This window comes from Rhinoderma darwinii, chromosome 13 (assembly GCF_050947455.1).
Source record: "Rhinoderma darwinii isolate aRhiDar2 chromosome 13, aRhiDar2.hap1, whole genome shotgun sequence".
NCBI lineage: Eukaryota > Metazoa > Chordata > Amphibia > Anura > Rhinodermatidae > Rhinoderma > Rhinoderma darwinii.
Window position 1 is genome coordinate 19,007,505 of NC_134699.1, and position 14,992 is coordinate 19,022,496.

The 14,992-nt window shown below is 41.5% G+C and overlaps 1 protein-coding gene across 2 annotated transcripts in view; it reads right to left on the reverse strand.

The window, feature by feature from the left end:
* The window catches only part of HDAC5 (histone deacetylase 5), a 50,867-nt gene extending 36,956 nt beyond the window's left edge, over nt 1-13,911 (reverse strand). For both annotated transcript variants that reach the window (XM_075845660.1, XM_075845659.1), the window contains exons 1-2: nt 13,568-13,911; nt 237-401 (exon numbers count right to left, since the gene is read on the reverse strand). In XM_075845660.1, coding sequence (XP_075701775.1) covers nt 237-285 — 49 coding nt within the window. In that variant the 5' untranslated portion in view covers nt 286-401; nt 13,568-13,911. The remainder of the gene's footprint in view (nt 1-236; nt 402-13,567) is intronic.
* Nucleotides 13,912-14,992: the final 1,081 nt, after the last annotated feature.

A 14,992-nucleotide genomic window follows, 5' to 3' on the forward strand; every position in this document is an offset into this window, starting at 1 on the left:
AGTGGTCACCAATATTATCTTCCGACATATCTATGTTAAGTCTGTTTAAACCTTAAAATAAACTGCCTCTATATTGTACAGCTCTACAGAATATATCAGTTCTACAAAAACATCAAACCAAAGTCAGTTTTGAAAGCCCATTTTTGTAGATTAAGGGGTCGGTGACTCCACAATCTAAGCATCCCTCTAGCAAGAATTTCCCATCATCAACTACTTAGTAATTACCCGACACTTACCAGACTGGGTTGGAAGGTTCATGCCGATGTCCCCTGGTTGGACAGACATGTAGAGGGGACACGGACCCTTGCCCTGGATCTCCAATGCCCAGGACTTCTTTTAGGTGGAAACAAAGACGGCTCCGCTCAAGGAATCAGTCCACTGGGCACATCCCATACGATGCCCTGTAATTAATACAACAATGTCAGTGTGTAAGTAAAAGCAAAATGTGGTTTCTCTTACAATGTCCTCATAGTGAAAAATTAAAAGAAAACATCTCTGATTCGTAAGCAAATCATGCAAGGAACGAGCAGCAGTTATTATCCCCCTTGGGGGTGAAAGTCTACATCTCTAGGATAAGTTATAGAACTGAGAAAACACACAACGCAAAATCTAAACCATAGGAAGAGGATATATGGAATAATAGGGGGAGGTTATATGGAGTAATAGGAGGAGATATAGGGAGAGGTTATATGGAGTAATAGGAGGAGATATAGGAGAGCTTATATGGCGTAATAGGGGGAGGTTATATGGAATAATAGGGGGAGATATAGGGGAGGATATATGGAGTAATAGGAGGAGATATAGGGGAGGTTATATGGAGTAATAGGAGGAGATATATGGAGAGGTTATATGGAGTAATAGGAGATATAGGAGAGGTTATATGGAGTAGTAGGAGTAGATATAGGAAGAGGTTATATAGAGTAATATGAGGAGATATAGGAGAGGTTATATGGAGTAATAGGAGATATAGGAGAGGTTATATGGAGTAATAGGAGGAGATATAGGGGGGTTATATGGAGTAATAGGAGGAGATATAGGAGAGGTTATATGGAGTAATAGGAGGAGATATAGGGAGAGGCTATATGGAGTGGCTATATGGAGTAATAGGAGGAGATATAGGAGAGGTTATATGGAGTATTAGGAGGAGATATAGGAGAGGTTATATGGAGTAATAGGAGGAGATATAGGGAAAGGTTATATGGAGTAATAGGAGGAGATATTGGGAGAGGTTATATGGAGTATTAGGAGGAGATATAGGAGAGGTTATATGGAGTAATAGGAGGATATATAGGAGAGGTTATATGGAGTAATAGGAGGATATATAGGGGAGGTTATATGGAGTAATAGGAGTAGATATAGGGGGAGGTTATATGGAGCAATAGGAGGAGATATAGGAGAGGTTATATGGAGTAATAGGAGGAGATATAGGGAGAGGTTATATGGAGTAATAGGAGTAGATATAGGAGAGGTTATATGGAGTAATAGGAGGAGATATAGGAAGAGGGTATATGGAGTAATAGGAGGAGATATAAGAGAGGTTATATGGAGTAATAGGAGGAGATATAAGAGAGGTTATATGGAGTAATAGTAGGAGATATAGGAGAGGTTATATGGAGTAATAGGAGGAGATATAGGAGAGGTTATATGGAGTAATAGGAGGAGATATAGGAGAGGTTATATGGAGTAATAGGAGGAGATATAGGAGAGGTTATATGGAGTAATAGGAGGAGATATAGGGAGAGGTTATATGGAGTAATAGGAGGAGATATAGGAGAGGTTATATGGAGTAATAGGAGGAGATATAGGAGAGGTTATATGGAGTAATAGGAGGAGATATAGGGAGAGGTTATATGGAGTAATAGGAGGAGATATAGGAGAGGTTATATGGAGTAATAGGAGGAGATATAGGAGAGGTTATATGGAGTAATAGGAGGAGATATAGGGAGGGGTTATATGGAGTAATAGGAGGAGATATAGGGAGAGGATATATGGAGTAATAGGAGGAGATGTAGGGGGAGGTTATATGGAGTAATAGGAGGAGATATAGGACAGGGTATAATGAGTAATAGGAGGAGATATAGGGGAGGTTATATGGAGTAATAGGAGGAGATATAGGGGAGGTTATATGGAGTAATAGGAGGAGATATAGCGGAGGTTATATGGAGTAATAGGAGGAGATATAGGAGAGGTTATATGGAGTAATAGGAGGAGATATAGGAGAGGTTATATGGAGTAATAGGAGGAGATATAGGAGAGGTTATATGGAGTAATAGGAGGAGATATAGGGAGGGGTTATATGGAGTAATAGGAGGAGATATAGGAGAGGTTATATGGAGTAATAGGAGGAGATATAGGAGAGGTTATATGGAGTAATAGGAGAGATATAGGAGAGGTTATATGGAGTAATAAGAGGAGATATAGGGAGCGGTTATATGGAGTAATAGGAGTAGATATAAGGAGAGGTTATATGGAGTAATAAGAGGAGATATAGGGAGAGGTTATATGGAGTAATAGGAGGAGATATAGGAGAGGTTATATGGAGTAATAGGAGGAGATATAGGAGAGGTTATATGGAGTAATAGGAGGAGATATAGGAGAGGTTATATGGAGTAATAGGAGGAGATATAGGGAGAGGTTATATGGAGTAATAGGAGGAGATATAGGGAGAGGTTATATGTAGTAATAGGAGGAGATATAGGGAGAGGTTATATGGAGTAATAGGAGGAGATATAGGAGAGGTTATATGGAATAATAGGAGGAGATATAGGGAGAGGTTATATGGAGTAATAGGAGGAGATATAGGGAGAGGTTATATGGAGTAATAGGAGGAGATATAGAGGAGGTTATATGGAGTAATAGGAGGATATATAGGAGAGGTTATATGGAGTAATAGGAGGATATATAGGGGAGGTTATATGGAGTAATAGGAGTAGATATAGGGGGAGGTTATATGGAGCAATAGGAGGAGATATAGGAGAGGTTATATGGAGTAATAGGAGGAGATATAGGGAGAGGTTATATGGAGTAATAGGAGTAGATATAGGAGAGGTTATATGGAGTAATAGGAGGAGATATAGGAAGAGGGTATATGGAGTAATAGGAGGAGATATAAGAGAGGTTATATGGAGTAATAGGAGGAGATATAAGAGAGGTTATATGGAGTAATAGTAGGAGATATAGGAGAGGTTATATGGAGTAATAGGAGGAGATATAGGAGAGGTTATATGGAGTAATAGGAGGAGATATAGGAGAGGTTATATGGAGTAATAGGAGGAGATATAGGAGAGGTTATATGGAGTAATAGGAGGAGATATAGGGAGAGGTTATATGGAGTAATAGGAGGAGATATAGGAGAGGTTATATGGAGTAATAGGAGGAGATATAGGAGAGGTTATATGGAGTAATAGGAGGAGATATAGGGAGAGGTTATATGGAGTAATAGGAGGAGATATAGGAGAGGTTATATGGAGTAATAGGAGGAGATATAGGAGAGGTTATATGGAGTAATAGGAGGAGATATAGGGAGGGGTTATATGGAGTAATAGGAGGAGATATAGGGAGAGGATATATGGAGTAATAGGAGGAGATGTAGGGGGAGGTTATATGGAGTAATAGGAGAAGATATAGGACAGGGTATAATGAGTAATAGGAGGAGATATAGGGAAGGTTATATGGAGTAATAGGAGGAGATATAGGGGAGGTTATATGGAGTAATAGGAGGAGATATAGCGGAGGTTATATGGAGTAATAGGAGGAGATATAGGAGAGGTTATATGGAGTAATAGGAGGAGATATAGGAGAGGTTATATGGAGTAATAGGAGGAGATATAGGAGAGGTTATATGGAGTAATAGGAGGAGATATAGGGAGGGGTTATATGGAGTAATAGGAGGAGATATAGGAGAGGTTATATGGAGTAATAGGAGGAGATATAGGAGAGGTTATATGGAGTAATAGGAGAGATATAGGAGAGGTTATATGGAGTAATAAGAGGAGATATAGGGAGCGGTTATATGGAGTAATAGGAGTAGATATAAGGAGAGGTTATATGGAGTAATAAGAGGAGATATAGGGAGAGGTTATATGGAGTAATAGGAGGAGATATAGGAGAGGTTATATGGAGTAATAGGAGGAGATATAGGAGAGGTTATATGGAGTAATAGGAGGAGATATAGGGAGAGGTTATATGGAGTAATAGGAGTAGATATAGGGGGAGGTTATATGGAGCAATAGGAGGAGATATAGGGGGAGGTTATATGGAGTAATAGGAGGCGATATAGGAGGGGTTATATGGAGTAATAAGAGGAGATATAGGGAGATGTTATATGGAGTAATAGGAGATATAGGGAGAGGTTATATGGAGTAATAGGAGGAGATATAGGAGAGATTATATGGAGTAATAGGAGGAGATATAGGAGAGATTATATGGAGTAATAGGAGGAGATATAGGGAGAGGTTATATGGAGTAACAGGAGGAGATATAGGGAGATGTTATATGGAGTAATAGGAGATATAGGGAGAGGTTATATGGAGTAATAGGAGGAGATATAGGAGAGGTTATATGGAGTAATAGGAGGAGATATAGGGAGAGGTTATATGGAGTAATAGGAGGAGATATAGGGAGAGGATATATGGAGTAATAGGAGGAGATATAGGGAGAGGATATATGGAGTAATAGGAGGAGATATAGGAGAGGATATATGTGGTAATAGGAGTAGATATAGGGAGAGGTTATATGGAGTAATAGGAGGAGATATAGGGAGAGGTTATATGGAGTAATAGGAGGAGATATAGGGAGAGGTTATATGGAGTAATAGGAGGAGATATAGGGAGAGGTTATATGGAGTAATAGGAGGAGATATAGGAGAGGTTATATGGAGTAATAGGAGGAGATATAGGGAGAGGTTATATGGAGTAATAGGAGGAGATATAGGAGAGGTTATATGGAGTAATAGGAGATATAGGGAGAGGTTATATGGAGTAATAGGAGATATAAGAGAGGTTATATGGAGTAATAGGAGGATATACAAAAGGCATTTAGTAAAATTAGAGCTGTAGGGGATGTATATAGTAAGAATACACATATATATATATGATGTAAATAAAAATTCAGTGTAACTGTTACAACTCGGTTGATGGGAGACATATCTACAGGATATAACAGTGATCTGAATTATGGGAGCATTTATTGCAGTTATCCTCTATATTTCGGAACATAAGGAATGAGAGGAATTACAATGACCGTTCCTCTGCAGTCTTTGTGTATTCATCTAGCAGCAGAGGGTTAAGTCTGCACCCCCATACTGCTTGGAGATCACGTCTCCATGCGTCTGTGACCCTCAGCACCAGCACAGTCATTAACATTCAGAAAACGCAGAGTGTGGGAGGGAGAGCGCCGTATGAATGGAGACGCAGAAAAGAGAGGGAGAGAAGGAGGGAGGGAGAGCAAAGTATGAATGGAATATAGAGAAAGAGAGAATCATGAATGGACCAGTATCACAAGCAGACAGAATGGAGAAATGACCGGGCTGGGAAGAGAACGAACACAAGAGAGCCTCTACTTAGACAGACACGGTTAAATACAACAAAAGAGGAGAGCATAAGGGGGGAAAAAGAAAAATTTGCCATAGTGTGACATATGCAGAAAGAGGGAGGCAATGATATAGTCCCGCCAGTAGTCACCGCAGCACGGCTGTATACACGTCAGGGGTGTATATAAATAGATGTACACTCACACATGTAAGCCACAGTTCGCTCCGCTCTTTAGTGCCGGATCTTCTGGCATTTTAAAAGTTCATGGTATTAGGTAAATGGAAAAAGATTCAAATACAAATGCCAAATGTATGTCCGTGTACCGAGGCATATCACTTCTGGATTCCGGATTTATTTAACGTTCTGCCTTGACATTTTGCCCACATCAGCACAGTGGTAGGGCATGGGTACAATGCCAATATATCCACCTACACACAGTACAGTAGATGAATCCAGTTGTTTTTTATTATTGGGGAATAGGGAAATATGGAACCAATGTTAAAGGGGTAGTCGGGTTTAGCAAACCCAATTTTAAATGCCCTATTAGGGATTTCTGAGGGGGGGGGGTGCCTTGTTCAGGACATCCATCAAAGAACGTTTTTCTTTCTGGGAGGACCAGACACGGATAGCTGCTTGATTTTAATGATCATCATGTAATGCTTAATTTCTCCTGTGGGGGCTCTGCAGGAGAATTGAACACTTGCTGCGGGGTTCCCCAACAGATACAAGCTGATCATTGGGGGTCCCAGCAGAGAGAAGCCTTGTCACCAGTTTTTATTTTATTTTTTCAGGGGAACCCTTCCAGCAAAAAGTGGGCATCCCTTAAATAAGAAAACTAGAGTCATATTATGATGGCCCAATGCCCCGGTGCTGCCAAACAGCATTATACAGGGGGAGGTCATGCAGAATAGGATCTATTATCATATAATAAAGAAAAAATCATCAGTATAAGGAGACAGTTCTGTTTAGAAAGATTACATGATTCTGCCATTAGAGATATGTATGTGTGCCCATGTGCATTGTTGTGTTCCTATGTGGCAGGTGCCCCTGGTGTAGGGGCTGCTGACAACAACAACTACAACCCCTGTGATGACACCGCTGCTGGCAGATATTTTGGAGGTTGAAGAAAAACAAATAGAGGGTCCTAGTTCTTCTTAATTCTTCGTGATATTTTTTCCCAATGCCCGTTACAGCATTTTTTCAAAGATTTGACCAATACATCATGTAATAAAACTGCTACATGGCATGTAATAAATCCCATAATTCACTTTCTTATCGTGCATTTATGTCCCCGGATACCACCTTCAGTGATTTGTACTAAAGTCAGCGAAGCAGCTAGCTACTTCCTCTGTCACTGATGTCACTACTAAACTACACAAATCAATACCTGGGCAAAACCTTTGGTCTGTCTGACACATTTTTTGTAATTATTCATACTTTATAGATTCAATCCAGCAACTTCCTGTACAGGAAAAAGGTATTGATCTTTCAGGGAGACCGAAGACAACACCACATGTACAGCTCCAGAATACCTGACCACACCACATGTTTAGCTCCACAATAGCTTAGGTATCCCTGCAAGATCTCCTAAGAGTGGTAGGGGAGGACCCTGTAGGAAACAGTGTTTATACAAAACAACAAATCTGAAGAAGCAAGCTGCAGTATAAAGCATGGTGGAGGGACAGACCAGCAGTCTAGGCCTGTGATTAGACATTAACAGGATTTCAGACTACCTCAGGCTCCTATTAGACAATCATAACTGAGAGCCCTAAAGGAGTGGAGTCGAAAGCAGCCAGAAAAGAAATAGCAGGTTAGCATAACGTAAAGATGGACCTGCCGCGGCGGCTTAATTCTTTAAAGCAGTCATTAATATTATTTTCCTTTTAATATTTAACCTTTATTGTAAAACCTCGGAAGACCCTTAAATAATGTTTATCTTAAAGGTCTGATCTGTTCTTCATTTCTTATCCAATCTATCAGGGTTTCATAGTATCGCTGATGCAAAAAAGTATTCTGTTATGCAATTTGTTTCTGCTAAAGCAGTGTGATAGTGTGAACTTGTTCTGAATGTTTTTCTTATATGATGAAACAAAGTGGTCTGACATTACAACTTCAAGAAGCCCGCATAGTCTCTAGAACAAAAAAGGTCTTTGGCTCCCTACTGCCTCCTAAAGGCAGCCTGTGCTACTGCAGCGACCTGATTTTTAAAGCGCACGTCTGATTTTTGTAAAATGTCATAGAGCAAGTCGAAGGTTTTCATCGACAAGTGTCTTTGAGTTGGAATGTCACTGACTACGAAGGGGCCCGGGGATGCTCTTTTAGCGCTGTGCCCATTCATCTCTGAATCAAGCTAAAAGAGGATGGCACTCCAGTCCCGGGGCAACATTTTAAATATAATGGTGCATATGGAGTAATGTAACCTGGTGCCCTCCAGTTGAGCCCCTCTGCCACAGATCCACTGTTTTAGTGTCCCCCTCTGTGTTGTCCCAAAATAGCTGCAGCGGTTCTTGGACTTGGAGTCTGAGACACTCCCACTGATCTCGGATTGGCCAGAGCTGCTCACATGAGCAGTTCTGTCAAATCCGTGAACAGAGGGAGTGTCTTCGACTCAGTCTGAGAAGCGCTGAGGCCATTTTGAGACAACACAGAGGGGACCCTAAAACGGTGGATTCATGGCAGAGGAGCACAACTGGAGGACACCGGATAATATTACTCCATATACACCATCATATTTATAATTTTGTCCTGAGACCGGAGGGTCGCTTTAAATGTAACATAATACACACGAGTGCATGTGATACTAGCCGAACAGGCATGACATTTAGAACAGACTTGGGGACCCCTTTGTTCTAGCAATCAATCTGCATGGGGGTCAACTGACAGACCTCCACCAATGAAAACTTTTGACATGTCATAGCAAGTGTGTGTTAAAAAAAAAAAAGTATGCAACATCTAGGAGGATCAGACGACACAGGGTTTGTTGTCTGTAACCACTGAGACATATAGGACTGCATAGGAGCTGTAAACACAAAACGGCAAGATACTTTGTAATCAAGACTATTTGCAAGAATTTTTTTATTTTAGATGCATTGGAGCAATTAAACAAAATTGGTTGTAAAGGTGGATATATCCTTTAAAACTAAGCCCGAGGGGTAGTATGAGGATTGGCACTGTATTCTAGAGAGGGGTAAGATTGGCATAGAGGGATCATGCGGCTGGCACCTTCTGTCGTGGAACAAGCCACGTGATCCCTCCCAAATTTAAAGAGGCCTGTCACCACGACGGCTCTTGAAAATTTGTATGGTGGACACCTTCATTCTACCGATCAGTGGAGGTCCCGGCCCACAGACCCCTCCAATGTTTTCTAAAATATACAGTCCAAATACACTTTCAATTTATTTCCAGCTACACCAAGCTGCTGAGCGATGTATCCAGGCCAATTAATACGTGTGAACCCCACGACGGCCCTACAGTCTCTGTATTCAAATGGTGACAGAATTTCATTAACACATTTTTTTTTGTTTTTTTGCTTCTTTTATTTTTGGAATTCCATTATTTCTGTTTAATACATATTAATGAGAAAACTGAGCTGTGTATGGCTGGAGCAGTCGATACAGAAAGGTGTGATGGTTACTGTAGTTTGTCGGTATTAAGACAGTGAGAACGTTTCCAGGGACATATGAAAAAAATCTGGTAGTAAAATTTGGATGCAATAAATAAGTGGCGAATCTGCAGACTAAGGGGTCAAGCTGGTACAAAGGCCCAAAAAGGTGAAAATCATTCTAGCTGGACTACATTAAGGTTGCAAGAATGAGCGTGGGATCCCTTAGGTGGCATGAATGGGCAAGGGTAAAACTCTGGTGGCAAAAATGGGCAAGAGTCAACTCTGGTGTCAAGAATGAGAACAGGACAACATGGGGACAAGCATGTGCACGTCATAACCTAAATTACAAACCGCATGTAAGTAGTAAGCAGGTTTTTATTATTTAGCTTTGTTGTAGGATCTATAGAACCAATTAAAAACGAATATTTGATCATAAAAGTCTCAGTATTTATCACACACCTGATAATGTTAGAGACATCGTCACTACAAACAACTAAAATACTAATGAACCGCTCCCAGCAATCGGCCATATTTCCCCGCTAGGAGACCTCACATTCCCAGACTGAAAAATTCCTGCCATCAACTGTTACACAATAATAATCCACAAATAGAATCATCAGTACAATAGATCCTTGTACCTGGAACATCTGACAACACCTCATGTACAGCCCCACAATACCTGACAACAACTCATGTACAGCCCCACAATACCTGACAACACCTCATGTACAGCCCCACAATACCGGACAACACCTCATGTACAGCCCCACAATACCTGACAACAACTCATGTACAGCCCCACAATACCTGACAACACCTCATGTACAGCCCCACAATACCGGACAACACCTCATGTAGGGCTCCACAATACCCGACAACACCTCATGTACAGCCCCACAATACCCGACAACACCTCATGTACAGCTCCACAATACCCGACAACACCTCATGTACAGCCCCACAATACCTGACCACACCTCATGTACAGCCCCACAATACCTGACAACACCTCATGTACAGCCCCACAATACCTGACAACACAACACCTCATGTACAGCTCCACAATACCTGACAACACCTCATGTACAGCCCCACAATACCTGACAACACCTCATGTACAGCCCCACAATACCTGACAACACCTCATGTACAGCCCCACAATACCTGACAACACCTCATGTACAGCCCCACAATACCTGACAACACCTCATGTACAGCCCCACAATACCTGACAACACCTCATGTACAGCCCCACAATACCTGACAACACCTCATGTACATCCCCAGAATACCTGACAACACCACATGTACAGCTCCACAATACCGGACAACACCACATGTACAGCCCCACAATACCTGACAACACCTCATGTACAGCCCCACAATACCGGACAACACCACATGTACAGCCCCACAATACCTGACAACACCTCATGTACAGCCCCACAATACTGGACAACACCTCATGTACAGCCCCACAATACTGGACAACGCCTCATGTACAGCCCCACAATACTGGACAACGCCTCATGTACAGCTCCACAATACCTGACAACACCTCATGTACAGCTCCACAATACCTGACAACACCTCATGTACAGCTCCACAATACCTGACAACACCTCATGTACAGCCCCACAATACCTGACAACACCTCATGTACAGCTCCACAATACCTGACAACACCTCATGTACAGCCCCACAATACCTGACAACACCTCATGTACAGCTCCACAATACCTGACAACACCTCATGTACAGCTCCACAATACCTGACAACACCTCATGTACAGCCCCACAATACCTGACAACACCTCATGTACAGCTCCACAATACCTGACAACACCACATGTACAGCTCCACAATACCTGACAACACCTCATGTACAGCTCCACAATACCTGACAACACCTCATGTACAGCCCCACAATACCTGACAACACCTCATGTACAGCTCCACAATACCTGACAACACCACATGTACAGCTCCACAATACCGGACAACACCTCATGTAGAGCTCCACAATACCTGACAACACCTCATGTACAGCTCCAGCAATCTTTATGGTACCATGTTTTATTAACCCTGATAACGTAATCTCTATAGTTTCAATAACTATAATGACAATGAGTTGTGCACAGGTGTCAGTTAATTTAATATGTAAACAGAAATATTTCCATTCATGGACTGTAAGCAGGGATTTTGAAACTGGTTAGGAATTAAATTGCAAATTATACAATTCACTTCAAGGCATTTATTAAGTTTTTTTTTACTGTTTATGTTTCCTACTTTTATGTTAACATCATCATTGACTTCAGTGGGATTTTTGTGCCAGTCAGTTGGCATCAATTAATTTTCTGTTCGTTTTGATGGACCGAAAAGAATAGTAATACGCTTATTCTAATACACTACTGTGATAACTAAGTACTAGACAGAGACAAAAACTAAGAGTAGATCTGTCAACAGCAGCTTGTTAATGGTTCCCGTATAAAAAAAATGAAATGTGTTCTACATGAAATCATATTTACATAAAAAATGTACTGGATATATATTAAAGGATGTTGAATTTTACATTTGCAGAAATAAATCAAAGGTGGAGACTACAGAAGAAGAATTGCTGTATACCAGAAAACAAACAAACCCCCCCTGTGTGTGACAAGTGCCCCTGGAACAGCAGAATAGTTTTATCACAACTATCTAGGATTGTGTTGTCATGTATGGACTAAATATTAAATTGTGTCTAAGACTACAGGAAGCGGCATTGCGGAAAAATTAAGACATTATCAAACCCTGCAGCTGAACCTTAAAATATCCCTATGGGGAAAAAAAAGTTGCGACCATCGCAAAATTCCGACATGGCAGGATAATGGAGCAAACCTGTGGGCAGCACCGTGGAGACTTGCATCTATAGAGAACTATACAGGAATATTCTCAGATTTATATTATAGTCAGTAAATGTAAAATATAGCATCTTTGCAGCATATGAAGAATTTGCCTCCTGGAAACCATCACCAGGAAGGTTAGATGCTGATGATGGATCTTATTTAGTAGTTTGAGTGCACAGGGTTGCATTGTTCTCAATAAGCTGTAGATCTTATTAGCCCTTCAACATTTTAACGCCCCCTGTCCCACTCTTTGACAAATAAACCTAAAAATAGCCTGATTACCATATAAATACCTAATTCTGCCATGTTAACTAGGTGGGCCACGCAGAAAAAGAAGGTGCCATTCTGCACGTGTGAAAGCACCCTTACGGTTGTAATGAACAAATCAAACCCAATGCCCATTCAGTACACTCTTGCACATTAAAAGTAGTAATAAGAGATACACACGTTCAATAGGACATGCACATCAACAGCAGCTTGTTGATGGTTTCCATCTACTAACAGAATAAACATAACTATCTAAACTTAAAATGCATAATCCCTAACACACACACATTATATATATATATATATATATACACATATACACACATATATATATCTGCATGCTAATCCCGTCATTAACCCTATCCTTCCCAGCTTTATACTATCATACACTAATGATCGGTCATCAGACAACTATCCATTTACTGAAAGGCTATGATTGCATCATTACTTTTACGTGTCATACATAAATCCCAAAACAGGTTTATTCCATATTTTGGGATAGTGGGCGGAGTCATGCAAATCATTCATTTTTGCCCCTGTGGCTATTTCTGAATACAGAATTGCTGGTGTAAAGCACCAACGCAGAATAAAATGACAGAGCCCTTTTATGATCACCTGCATATGACTATTTCATGCTTGTTAGACCTCATCAGCGAAGGATATGGAAACCATGGCTCTATGGAGGAGCGAGACAGTATCGTAAGGAAGGTAGTGGTGTGCTGGCATAAATGGGACCACTGAGCCCTACACTGATAGACTGACAAGTACAGCATTGCCTGTGGGGCATCAAGTCCATCACAATCCCTAGAACCGTACAAATCTTTAACATTTTACAATATCTGCCTATCTCTTGTAAAATGCCCCATTCAGACATAAGACAATGCAGGTGGGACCCCCCTCTATTAACCAGATATGATAGGGGTCTCATTAGTAGATCCCTATAGAACTGCATGCATCCATTTAAATCAATGGGTGGTGTATAATGATACATTTTGCTTGCACAAGCCTTAATATTACAAACCGCAGATGATCTCTGGGGTCTCACAAACAGTACCCCACAGTCAGATCTATGGCATTTCTGGTCCTGATGCACGCAATAGCCCTATATATGTGCCCCCCCCCCCCCCCCCCCTCTCGTCCTAAGCATTTGCTACAGATACAAGTAACAACTCATAATACAAAATAACAAACAGTAAATGATACAATGTTGCAACAACCAATCCAAACAGAGATGATAATGATGATGGGAATGCATGCACTCTAGAACAGGTGGCACTAACCTGCGCTCTCTTTTGAAGCCTCTCAGCACCAAGGTGATGTCTCTGGCTGTCTCTTTCAGTGGATCAGTATCTCTCATTCAGGCTCGATGGCTTCTATGGCTGTCTCTTGTCACTCAGAGAGAACGGCTGTCTCTTCTGTCTCCTCTGCCGTCTCCTTAGAGGGAGTGTCCATAGTCACCTACATCAGGCTGCGTCTAGCTCGGCAGCAGCTCCTCACTCTTAGACTGCCTCTCCGTCCATCCTCATTGCCCCTCACTTATTTGCCGTCTCTCTCCGGCTGTCTCTCGCTTTTCCTTTTTGCAGTCTCTCCACCAACAACAACATTCAGTGACGTTACCCGAATCACGTGACTCTGTGGTCCTAAAAATAGATTTTGTTAGAGAACGGGCGTGACTTGCGAACAGAGGGGCGTGGCCGACTGAATAAGCTGCCTGCATCCCTTTAAAGGGGCCGCTGCCGACAAAACCTGCAACCCACACGCAGTAATTCTGAATTGTGTTATGTCATTTTCTATTGAAATCTTCTCTTCATTGTTGTATTATTTTGTGATTCTTTTTATTATTGCAGTAGCAGATTTATGAAGTTTAGTTTCTTCAATTCTGCATGCTCCATTTTTTTTTTTTTTTTTTTTAGAATAAGTCTTAGTCCTGGAGTTAAAGGTCTTAGTCTAGGTTGAAGAATATTTTAGGAAACTGCATGAATATCAATTTCACCGCCATTCAAGTCTAGTGGTCTGCAAAAACAGCGAAGAGCACACAGAAGTTATCCGTGTGCGGTCTGCATTTTGCGGATACGTTGCTAGGAAATGCCTGGGAAATCCGTTCGCGTGACCTACCTATGAGTGCGTGCTGCGAAATACGAGGTGACACAGGGAAACGGCACAGCCGAAATATACGGACATACAGAACGTATGAGAAACCGTTCATAACTTGACCTGCGGTGATATTTTTAAATCCGCAGCATGTGTATTTATGCTTCGAAATCGCTGCTCTTTTTTTGCGGGATTGCCCCATTGAGATCAATGGGATGTAAAACCCGCAAGAAATAGGCAAATGTTGTGATTCCGAAAAAAAACACTTTTTTTTGGGTTCAAAATAATAAATAGCTTAATACCTACCGCGAGCGTTGTCATAGCGACGCGTCCCTCTGTTCTGAGCGCAGCCCGGCCTCCTGGAATGCGTTTCATCCCATGTGACTGCTGCAGCCAATCACAGGCTGCAGCGTACACACGGACTACAGCGTCATCCCAGCAGGCCGGGCGGTACTCAGAGCAGAGGGATGCATCTCTATGACAACGGGTAAGTATGAACTTTTTTCGTTTTTTTCTAGCAGTATTTCAGCAGCGGAGATTCCGCCCGAAAAACCGCGCTACAATTTGGTGCTTTATATCGGGTGGAATTCCCTGCGGCTTCCAGGACGGATACT